Genomic DNA, 12,014 nt, shown 5'->3' on the forward strand with positions numbered 1-12,014 from the left:
ACAGAGCGATTACGAGATTCTACAGCTCCTCTGAGAATCAGCTACACATTGAAAAAAATGGTACATTTGGCAAACTTTAAGCTAAACCTAAACAGGATTACAAGGGATCTGGATCTTTTCAGACACATTGACTGACTCTTCACCTCTGTCCCCACTCTGTATTAAAATACAACTGACATAATCAATTTTAGGACAGGCGTTTTCAATATATACTTAAATTGCAGTTGTTGCTTCCTTTTTGAACCTGAGCAGGACACACACATGAGAGTTTCTGTCTCTTTTCTACCCCAAAATTCCACTCTATTAGTTGGCACAATAAAAACATCTCTCCTAAATGTACATCAGCATCCCATGAAGTTATTTACCAGATTATCAGTGGAGGAAACAGACTGCCCATCATCTGAAATCCCGTTTGTTTGCACGTTTTCATTGCTAGAGCCAGAAAGAACAGTATCTGCAGTCTCCAGTGCAGGCAGAGCCCTGACTGGTTCTGTTACCTGCTTTTCTTCAGCCACTAAAGGGGAAAAAACGAAAACTGATTAAAATCTCTCATTGAGCATTTTTTATCCCACAACTTTGTGAAGCTCTACCACCAAGTGGGACAGAAGTAGCACTGGTAAACTAGAAAGTTCCTCAGAGCCAAAGAAGAATATTGTGATACAATAAAAACCTGTTCTTGCTGCTGCAGTAGGTGTTCTTGTCAAGATACTTAGTAACAAAAATAACTTTTATAATATGAGAATAAAAGCTTGGCAATACATAAGCAACTATTTTACTTTAGAAGACTGTGCTACCTTTCACAGCTGACTTGACCACATCTTCCAAGATGTCTTTAACCATTTCCTTTCCTCCATCAGTTGTTTCCTCTAATGAAACACATAGAGATAATTTTGAATTTAGTATTTTTGTTTAGGAAGAGGATTAAAAGGAAAAACATGACAGAGGCAGAAGGGTTAACAATTATTTTCTTCAGTAGTTCTCAGTCATACAAAAATACTCATTGATGTTACTCATGTTGTTTAAATCAAAGCACTGATATTTTTAATGCAGCGATTTTGTCATTTGTATGTTACAAACTTTTGGAATATCCCACATTCCTAATTTGGATGCAGTAGATGTTTATGATATGGTCTTCATAATATGTATCATTTTTACTCCAGGACTTCAATTACCTCAGAGTGATTCTGCCACTTCCCACATACCATGACTACAGAGTCTTAAGCTCTGCCAGGGGAGGTTCAGGTTGGATGTTAAGAAGAAATTTTTTACAGAGAGAGTAATCAGGCATTGGAATGGGCTGCCCAGGGAGGTGGTGGATTCTCCATCCCTGGAGGTTTTTAAGATGAGACTGGATGTGGCATCAGTGCCATGGGCTGGGAACCGTGGCAGGGTTGGATCAAGGGTTGGACTTGATGTCTTGGAGGTCTTTTCCAACCCGGTTGATTCTATGATACCATTCTCTTCCTTTCCTTCCCTTTAGCAACCTAACCAAGTCAAACTCCATTAAAATTCTATATAGATGAAGCACATACAGTTTTACTGGAATTCTAGGGAAAACAGGAGCCTTTCTTCAGTGTTTATAGTGTAGACACGAGCCAAGGATGGCAACACACTGAATGACTCTTGAGAAGAGCCAAGCATGGTCTGAGCCGGTGACCTCAGCCAGTCACTTCTTCCCCGAGTAGCCTAAAGAGCATCTTCCAATACAAACTCTGTAACTGGAAGCAACAGACAGGAGCTATTGGTGTTCACCTGGTGCTGCCGGGGCGCGGTCCCGCTCCGGTGGCCCCTCGGGCTCCCCGTTGGCCATTCCCACAGCGCCGGGAGCCGCGGCTCTGCCTCCCCGGGAGCTGAGCTGCCCCTGCCCCGGGGACCGGGACCCTGCCGGCACCGCCGGGGACTGCGCCTTCTGCTGAGCCGCCCTCTCTGCTTCCCTGGACTCCTGGACCTTGAAAAACCAACAGGAGAAGGTTCATCTGAGGGAAAACACATCTACGATGACTGATGTTCCTTGGTGAATCCACATGGCAGCAAGAAACAGTGAAACTGTAATCACTTGGCCAGTGATTATATAAATCTATCGGATTAAAAAGATGTACTTCAAGTTTATTTTAAAAGCATCCCATCATTTGATTATCCAATGCCATTTGACAGAAACCGCGGTCATCAGCAAAACCTTGAAACCTTGTCACCAGCAGTGAGCGTCACCTTTTATTTTCCATCAGTCAGTGTGCTTCACTGCAGGATTTGACAGCTTTTTTAACATTACAAAGCAACAGATATCCAACTACAGTGACAGACCTATTAAAAATAATAAAAAAGCTTTCTGTCATTTGTCAAGTGTAAACATTTGAGATGAGCAAAAGTTAACAGTTACTTACAGCTTGGTTTTCCATCCGCGTAAAAATGACATTTAACATCTGTGTCAGGGTGGCTTTGGCAGTTGTCTGGTTAATAAGATTTTTACTGGCCAGATAGATGTTGTAGCAGGTTCTAACAGTCTGGAGAATTGTTCCTTCATGGATTTCTATATACGGAGATGTTACTGCAGTGAGGAGAGCCTGGGAAAGTCCATAAGACAGTAAAAATGAAATCTAAGCAAGTAGGCAGCAATGCTCTTCATGCAAGTCTTCAGAATAATCAGTGGGTTTGTTACAAAACACAGGTATCTTTTTCTAAAACTTTATAAGGAACTTGTAGCTCTCTGCAATGGCATTGCAAATCAAAGAAAGTTTAACAGAACTTCCATATATCTCTGGTCTCTCCTGAGCTGTTGTTAAAGGGTTTTATCACAACTGATTTTCTCCTAAGGGAGATATTCCACCTCCAAACAAAAGCTACTATATTCCATAGCTTCATTTCCATGCAAGGACCAATTGGCCTACACTAACATCACATCAGATTACTACAAGTTTCACCAACTTCCAACCTCAGCTGCCCAAGTAGATTTCAGAAGCTGAACACACACACTGGCACCATTATGCCTTGTAGGGAACATACACTGCACTGTCTGGACAAATGGCTCTGGGAGCAGACAGGTTAGAGCAGCATTCCATGGCACTGCCTCCCAGCTCCAGGGCCCATTGGGGCTGACAGCAATTCCCTGGCCTGAGGGAGGTGGGCACTGAGAGCCTGTAAGACGAGCACCAAGCCGTCTGCAAGATGGCTCAGCTCAGAAAGAAGGACAAACATTTATAAAACATTCCCTGTGTTCTACCTCCTCAACAGGAAATCCATTTCCCATATCAACCTTACCCTGTGACAGCCTCCTTGAATGTAGCAGCACATGGGACAGTGTAAGAAATAGAGAATTAATCAAATAAAATACCTTAATTATCTGCAGCTGTACTCCTTCATCTGTTTGAGGACCCTGAAAGCAGTTGCAAATGGTTTCAACTATCCGGTCAATCAGCCGTTTTCCGGGAGCTCCACTGTCTGGAGCGTTGCCAGTGATATGTCCATATGCAATGAGTTTCTAGGTACAAGGAATGCAGTTTAGATGACCATATTGTTAAGAAAAATGCATTTTAGCACAGCATAAAAAGGAAGTTTTAGGTAGCATACCTCACTTAACCAGTTTTAACACAAAAACTTAACACCATTTATAGACTGGCCACCAAATACTTGGACACATCTGGACAAAACAGACTTTAGTAAGTGACACACAAGCTTTTTCCACCCAGACCATTTCTTCATACTATAACTTGACAAAAATTTTTTTAACATCAGTCTTTGTTCCTATTCCCAACTGAAGGATTCTGCCCAAGACGTGTAAGAATCTAAAGAGGAACAAGGAAGGCAGATTGCAGAGTCTGACCTCCCATCACATCAGCACCACAAGAAGCACCATGGTGATACTCCTTCCAGAGCATCACAGATGAAGCATCTTTACTGGACAGCGTGAGGATCCCTGAGCCCCAGCAAAGCCTTGCCCTGTGCAGGGCAGGTCATTGCTCATGGCAGGAATACCAACAGCATGTTCCTCCAGCTCACTCTGACCAGGCTGAACCAGACCCTTACCTGTAGGCAATCCAGGGAAGTGCTGACAATGCGTGGAGACTTTGACTGGCAGGCCAGCTCAAACGGAAGGAAGTATTTATCTGCTTCGATGAAATTTGCTTTTGGTGGAGCAGCAGTGCCTTCTCTAGGTCAGATAAGAAGAGTTATTCATCTTTCTAAACACGTATGTCAGAACAAACTACACTTTCTCCTTTTCTAAATTTAAAGCTGAAAAAAACACAGCAGCATACAAATGTATTGCAACTTTCTTGCGTGTGCTTTCTTGAAGGAAGTTCAATTTTCTTTTAAAATCACACAAACCCACTTTACATTTATTTATACTCTATGTGATCTTTTTCGTATCTTCTTCAACTTAACTCTCCCCTCACTATATTCCAACACTGTCCCATTATCTGAAATACCAGGGAACTCCTACACAACTGATAAATCCATCCATTTTATTCAGAATGAATTAAACAGGGCCCATAACAGGAATACTATGCAAATAGAAACACATTTGGTGACCCATTTGTTCATTTTTAATCATAGCACAATGCTGGAAAACTGTTTTAAAATTTGTATTTAAGTCATATTTAAATCAGTGTTCTTGATCTAGGTAATAAAGAGCATATGCTATCAAACAGAGGGTACCTCCTGCTCCTTCTGATTTCCTACCAGACTATACTGAGCCCAGTAAAAGGAAGTGAAAAACTGGCACCTTTTAGAAGTTTTGCAATTTTTTCACTGTGAAATTCAGAGGCAGTTATGGCTTGAGTACCCACAGCCACAAACATTGTGTAAGTGGAACATATGGGCCATATGTTCTTGGCAGAAAGGTGTGTAAGTGGGTATTCACAAACTCACTGCTGTAACGTATATACACTCTTACATTTCCACCATCCAACTATTTCACTTGCTCTTTCCACACACAGTTTGCAGCAATTAATAATTTACCTTTGCTTTTCCAGCTCACTCTTTATTTCATCTGGAAGGAAGAAAAAAAAAAATCAAACCTCAGTTATCATTATCAATAACACAGTAATAAAGCAAAGCTGTTTCAGGCCACCAGTCTTGCATTTCAGTATTTCCCATTCCTTTCCTGTAACACCTCAGCTTCAGAATGAAAATGACACCTGTTATTGGAAGGTGTATCTCCCAATTTTTATGTTAAAGAAGCTGATTTTTCCATACATTCTCAACAAAGGGTATTTTTAGAACACTCAGGTATAGTATGCAACTTTTATTAAAGTGCAAGTCCACATCACAGAGAGCTCAGGTCTGCAGAAGCCTTTGAGCCACTGCATAAAACATGAGTTCGATGATCGACATCCCAGTTCCCTGCAGTGCCAACCTGCTTGTCCTGAGCCCCACAACATCAATCAGCTGAACAAGCTCCCAAGAGATAACAAATCCTAAATGCTCTCTGTCCTTTTGCCAGCAGAGATTTTTGGTTTATAAATCACACTTTCAGAGAGCTCTTCATAAAATTAAATACAGGGGAAAAGAAAGTTCCTTCCTCATTTCTCTTGTACACAGCAGCAAATCCCAAAGATCGCAGTATGGCTTTTTGAGGATTTCTAAGGTATCACCATGATGCATAACACAGACCAGACCTGCACCCTCTGTGAACAGTGACAAACCAATCCCTGAAGCAGCACCCACAGTAAGGCTGCACAGCCTCTGACACCAGCAGGACCCTGTCCATCCCACCCCACAGCACGTGCTGCAAACCTTCCCAACTGGGAACTACCAGGCCTACAAATCTTGTTTCAATTGCAGGTGTTAGAAACCCATCGTTCACTCAGTACTTGTTCTCCACGACTCTGCAGAGGTACCGTTGTTTTGGGATGAGATGTTCACAGCTGAGATTATTAAAGTGCAGTCTGTGAACCTCAGTAATTTCTTCTGTCTCAGCAGCACCAATACACAAAGCACACTAAGGAACAAGGACTGCAGCAAACACAGATCATGGGGTTTTGCACAGGCCTAGTGCTCAATGAATGGCCCAGGAATTAATCCTCGCAGCATGTGCTGATTTTGTAACATTACTACCCCCATTGGACAGAGGAAATGGAAGCAAAACAGAGAAAACTATGAGATGTGAGTGGTAAGCTGCGTCCAGGATTAGGACTTGCTATTCCCTCTCCAGATCCACTGTTAGAGAGTCAGTCTGACATCCCCCAGTTCTTGAAGCGCGCAGTGCTGTTACACCAACCAAGGTAACATTATCCAGTCAGCAAAAGAGACAAAGGGAAGTGGAAGAGTCACAGGGGCACAGTGTTCCCAGCTCTCATTGAGCCCCTCAGCAAAGAACCCTGTCCAGCAGCTTTAGAGGACAGAACCCCTTCACTCCCCAGCCCTGCAGAGCAGAGCCTAGCGCTCAGCCCCAGAGCCTGGGGCTGCAGGATCAGCAGTGACTTTGCACAAAGCCATCCCCTGATACTCCAGGCTTCAGCAACAGAAGGGAGGCTGTTGGTAAGAAATAACCAAGGTTTTCTGCACCAAACAACACCAGTCTTACACAGCACCACTTTGGGACTGCTGCGTTCTTCATTCCAGGGTCCAGCTGCCCTGAGAACAAGGGGACTAGTCAGAAGTTCAGTTCAGTATAATTTGAATTCAGGCCTCTTGATTTTATTAACTTCCCCATCTTTAACACCACATTATGATCCAAAGAGCTACTGAGAAAAGCATATGCTGAAGGACCCACCAATTTATTGCATCCCTATTTTGATCTGTCTTATTCTTAGTGCAGCATATTCCCATAGAATGCAGGAACCAGCTCCTTAAAACACTGAATTTTCTGGGTAACTTTACACATTCAGAACACTTAGTCCTGCCTCCAGGTCTTGGCAGAGAAAGGCATATTTTAGCTATAGCCAGAATCCCAAGTACAGCAGGATGCTGAGAGCAGCTCTAGCACAATTAATGCTGTATTTCAGACACACTGTAGAACTAGGGTGTACAGAGCTTTTTGAATGATTGCAAAAACTCAAATGAGTTTCTCTTTCTTTCAAAGAGATCACTTTCCCCACATACTGCTTGCTAGCAGAGTAAAAAAGGTTTTGAAACTTCACACAGATTTTAGTCTTAAGGAGACATGATCATGTCCATCTTTACTGGTACTTGTCCTAGATCCCGCATTGGAAAAATATGCAAGAATAACATCCCATATTAGAGCAGCAACAGTTTCACTTCCAGAAATACCCCATTAAAGAAAAAAAAATCTAACCAAAGCATGACCAAGTTGCCCACAATTTTATTATAATAAAGCCTTTTCTAAAGCCATATAAAAACATCTGCACCACAAGAGTATTTTAATTGATAATGTTGGCAGAAAAGAATAAATGAAAGGACAGGAGGAAGCTACAGCCACGCCTCTGCTACTGGTTGCATCAAAATAGTTTGAGAACCTCCACATTTGAAGTTTGTCCACATTTGGTGGGCTGACCACCAGAACTGAGTAAAACAGAAATGGTTGCCTAATTGAAGTCTGCTGCCATGAACAGCTTGCCAAGCCCTGACCAGGCCCCACCAGAAACCAAAGGCCAGCAGCACTCTCCTCCTCCAGTCATGGGAGTAAAGGGCACAGCTCAACTGCCTTCCACATCTACAGAACACAGCCTGAATTTTGGTGAATATCTGGTCACCCCAGCACAACGCTGACCCTTCACTTGGTGCTTTGGGTATTGGGGCTCCCTGCCACTCTCACGGCATCTCCTCCAGTCACAAACATCTTCAGCCCATGTGCTGCCCACCCAATGCAAGTCCTGCAGCACTCCTACCAGGAACAGAACTGGAATGACAAGAATGGCCTTATAGCAACTTCTTCCAGAGCTTCTGGCCATAAAAGCAGGAGGAAGCTCACACTGAGTAGCTGCCTTCCTACAGCAGATGGAGGGTTCAGTTCGCCTGTACTGAAAACTCCCAGTGAAGCGCAGGAGTGAAGGCACAGCCAGGTCTGTACGGTGGGAGCGAGCCAGCCCCTGTGCAGAACATGGCTCGTGCTGGCACAAGGTCACAAGCCATGTCCTTCCACAGCCTGGCCAGCAGCAGTGCCAACACAAACACACTGAGCAGCAGCCAAAGCTTCCCTCCCCCAGCCCAGTGGAGCCACTGCATTGCCCAACCCCAGCCTGCCTTCATCCCAACCCCGCAGTCACTGATCACATCCACCTACAGGGAGCCCTGCAGAAAAGGCTGCCACGAGGAACCCAAACTCTCCTCTGTGCCCCAGCATCCTCCAAACACAGTGGCCAAGAGGCTAAATTAGGAAACACAACTTACTTTGGACATCTGTCATTATACCCAGAGACTTCTTACACACACAACCTGATTCCCAAGTGAAGGCATGTTTGAAAAGATGATTTTTTTTCAAATCTCATTAACAAGCTAACTAAACAAATTCTGTTGTTTACAAAGCTCAAAGATATGTATGTGGAGCTGCCCAGGCAATCAAAGAAGGCCACAGAGCCAGGCTGGCTGCACAGTGTGTCATTAAAAGCAGCTTTAGTAGGTCAAGAGTAATAGTTTACGTGAGAGACCCAGGTGCACAATTAGCATTAGCCCAAAGTGAACTGCTGTGACACAGACTGCCCGTGTTCCACTGCACATTTTTCAGGACAGTTTCAGTAGGTTTACTAAGAATCGTGTGCACCAAGATCTCCATGTAAATGCTTATTAAGCAACTATTTTTATACAATACAATGGCTGTCTGTTGAAAACAAGTTTTCTTAAAACACCGTTTTCTAAAGCAAAGCAGAACAGCTTCTCTGTTTATAATCCTCCATTTTTCCCAATCTCTCCTGAGGCTTACAGGCACTACTAGAACAGGAGACAACCGTTACACCTACTGATGAAGCAAGAGACTGAATGAAGGAATCTATTCAAACTCTGCTTACTCAACATTAACACTGTGTGTTTCAAAGGAGGGGGTGGAAAGGGAGGAAAAAAAAAAAACCCTTCAAAAAACCACCACTGGGAACTGGTTTTATTCCTTTTCTTCCACGCTTCTTCTGTTTATGTCCTACTTGAGCCTACCTTACTTCTGATTTCTACAAGGTCATGAGGTTATTTTGCAGTCCAAAACTGCACAGTATTAGTCCAGTGAAAGGGTTGAACTACTGGGAAAAAAAAGGTTAAGAACAGTTTAAATTTAGAACTATTAAACCAGATGAAAATTAGAATGAAAGAACACCTATATTTCCTACATAAGAAAGACATCAACATTCAGGAGTGATTTGCTTGAGTTCTCAGGAGTTGAACACATTCAAAACAATAGAGAACTCATGTAAGAAAACAAGAACATCATTCCCACAGTTAGAAATCTATTCCTCTCTTAGCAGACAACAAATTTAAAGCACAGGTAAGCAACAGAAACACTCCTGCAGTAACACCATAGCAGAAACTCTGTTTGCAGGTTAATTTCTATCATGCAGCAGTACAATACACTCGTTTCTCTCTATTTGGAAAACAGGAATTCATCCTAGACTTCCCTAGGACCAGGAGCAGATACCATTGGCACGTGCCCCGTGCCTGTGTTGCCTGGTTTATAACTGGTACAATGCCTCAGGGCTCCAACAAAAACAACCCTGCATAAATAAGACTGCACAACAAATGGAACTTAGTAAGAGGTAGAAATGGATTATTCAAAGCATGACTTGGAGTAAAGTGCAGCAGACAGCAGCTGACACAGTGACCGCTTTCATAAAGTAACTTTACATTTCTCTCAAACTGAATTGTTTTTCCGCAGCATTAACTGCACTTTTTACTATTATTCACAACACTGAACCTTTTCATCCTTAGCAGTTTGTGTAGGTTACAAAGTTTGGCCTGAATTCTTCAGACTGCAAGTAATGTTCTTCCCACATCTCCTCACATATTTACTATTGCACAGGGCTTGATAATTAAGTTGATGCTTTTGAAACTGAAGTCACAGTCTTAGGTAATATCAAGCATAAGCTTAATTAAAATTAAGTATATGGAATAAAACTGATCTTTCACTTGAATTTAAAAAAAAAAAAAGGCTTAACCTAAATAGAATAATGTTTGGCAAAAAAAGCACATGTAAATAAAAGAAACCACATTCCTGTTGGCAACCTAAAATGATTAAATAAATATTCACCAAATATAACAGAGGTCCTTCTGTACAGTAATTGAGGCCCTGCTAGGGCAGAACAGTTGGTCAACACAAGGTTATCTCTTCACGCTGACCTCTGCTTTAGCCCAGGAAAGCATGTGGGCTTTTTTTTCAAAGAAGATTAGCAAAACAAAATGTCCATCAGCACCAGCACTAATACCCCTCAAACACACTGTACCTTAAAACATGCAGGCATGGAATAGTCATAATCCAACAACGCTACTCCCAAAATCATCCTCTGAGATGTGTTAGCAAACATGGACCTTCACTGGGCATCTTACAAGGAAGTTCCCTTTCTCAACCTCTAAATACGTTTACATAGCAGCAAAACAAGTTCTCTATCCCATAAATGGGTTTGATGCATTTGGGGGGAGTTGGAAAAGGAATTCATTAGGAAAAGGAGTTTCTAACCTCCGGGGCACACGTGCTATTCTCTTGCTCACAAAGTCAACTCTAAATAACAATAAAAGACACCCTTCTCCGTGGTTACCTTTCTCTGGATATACTGTCACTACAGCTCCTACAGATCTCCTGTCAGGAAGGATTGCAGGGAAGGAGATAAAAACGACAGTTTCTTTGAGCTCACTCTCAGAGTGCCTGGGACAGAACTTGCATCTGCCCAGTCTCCTTACACACCCAACCTGCCTTTTCTTCTGTCCTGGCTACACTAAATGTTCCCAGTTTAAAGAAAAATATTGACAGGAAGCAACCAAAACTGTAAGAGAGATGTCACCTTCACCAATTAAAAAAGGCCACAGAGAACTCCAGCTGCAGAGCTCTACTACTCTGCCCAGCTCCTCTTCCTGACACACTGTGTTTTCAGAGCTGCTAACACAGAGACCTTTACATCAGCTCGTACTTGCAGAGGATTTCAGGACCAGTCCACTAACTTCCCAAAAAGTGTTTCCAGCTGGGCAAACATCACAGACATTGTATGTACGTGGCCACACAGCTAACAGTCCTTAGCCGGTCCGACCTCGAGCCGGAGATCAGAGGTCAGGAGATTTACCAGCCCTGGAAGCTCTGGGACACCGGAAGCCGAGGGCCTCAAAGACTCTATTTCCCAGTCTGAAATTAATTTTCTCAGAACTGAAGTGGCAAGCCCAAATCCCTCCTGCTTCACGGCGAGGCCAGAACTCCATAAACTGGGTACTTGGGGATTTTTTTTCCCCTTGTATTTGCAAGTCCTCTCTTGGAGAGAGACCTCTCCTCTCGCTCCAAAGTCCCGACGGGACCCGCCCCGGGCGGGCAAGGCCCGTTCCCCGCCCGCGGCCGTGCCCGTGTCCCTGCACGGGCCGGGCCGGGCCGGGCAGACTCACCCAGCGCCACCTGGCAGGCTCTCCGCAGCTGCCCGTGCGGCGGCCGCTTCGCCTCCTTCTCCGCCAGGATCTTCTCCAGGGCCCGCGACACGAACATGCTCTTGGTGCGGGCGTCCTGCTCGCGGGCCGGGGGCTGCATGGCGGGGCGGGGCGGTCCCGGCGAGGCCGGGAGCGGGGGTAGGGGCCGCGAATAAGGCCCGGGCCGGCGCTCAAGGCCCGCGGCACCTCCCGGAAGAGACGCGCCCCCCTCAGCGGCCGCGCCGCCGCCACGGCGCCGCCATGTTGGCACCGTCACGTGACTCGGGACACCCCAGCCGGGGCCGAGGGGCCGGGGCGGTTCGGGGCGGGGCCAGGAGGGGGGCGGGGCCAGGAGGGGGCGGGGCCGTGCGGGCGGGGGTTCGGTCACTGTCAGGTCCCCTCAGTTCCCATCACGTCCCTTCGGGCCCTCTCAGTCCCCTCAGTTCCCCCCCCTCAGTGCCCTCAGTCCCTCTCAGGTCCCCTCAGTTCACGTCACGTCCCTTCGGGCCCTCTAAGTCCCCTCAGTTCCCCCCCCTCAG

At 44.7% G+C, this 12,014-nt stretch overlaps 1 protein-coding gene across 2 annotated transcripts in view; it reads right to left on the reverse strand.

The window, feature by feature from the left end:
* ARFGEF2 (ADP ribosylation factor guanine nucleotide exchange factor 2) overlaps positions 1 to 11,755 on the reverse strand; it is a 34,541-nt gene extending 22,786 nt beyond the window's left edge. The window contains exons 1-8 of one of the 2 annotated variants that reach the window (XM_064674252.1): positions 11,458 to 11,755; positions 4,954 to 4,984; positions 4,021 to 4,144; positions 3,329 to 3,475; positions 2,382 to 2,561; positions 1,753 to 1,948; positions 795 to 866; positions 366 to 514 (exon numbers count right to left, since the gene is read on the reverse strand). In XM_064674252.1, the coding sequence (XP_064530322.1) occupies positions 366 to 514; positions 795 to 866; positions 1,753 to 1,948; positions 2,382 to 2,561; positions 3,329 to 3,475; positions 4,021 to 4,144; positions 4,954 to 4,984; positions 11,458 to 11,596 (1,038 nt within the window). In that variant the 5' untranslated portion in view covers positions 11,597 to 11,755. The remainder of the gene's footprint in view (positions 1 to 365; positions 515 to 794; positions 867 to 1,752; positions 1,949 to 2,381; positions 2,562 to 3,328; positions 3,476 to 4,020; positions 4,145 to 4,953; positions 4,985 to 11,457) is intronic. The other variant, XM_064674253.1, reaches the window with a different exon arrangement.
* Positions 11,756 to 12,014: the final 259 nt, after the last annotated feature.

Source organism: Pseudopipra pipra, chromosome 17, assembly GCF_036250125.1.
Source record: "Pseudopipra pipra isolate bDixPip1 chromosome 17, bDixPip1.hap1, whole genome shotgun sequence".
NCBI classification, from domain to species: Eukaryota; Metazoa; Chordata; class Aves; order Passeriformes; family Pipridae; genus Pseudopipra; species Pseudopipra pipra.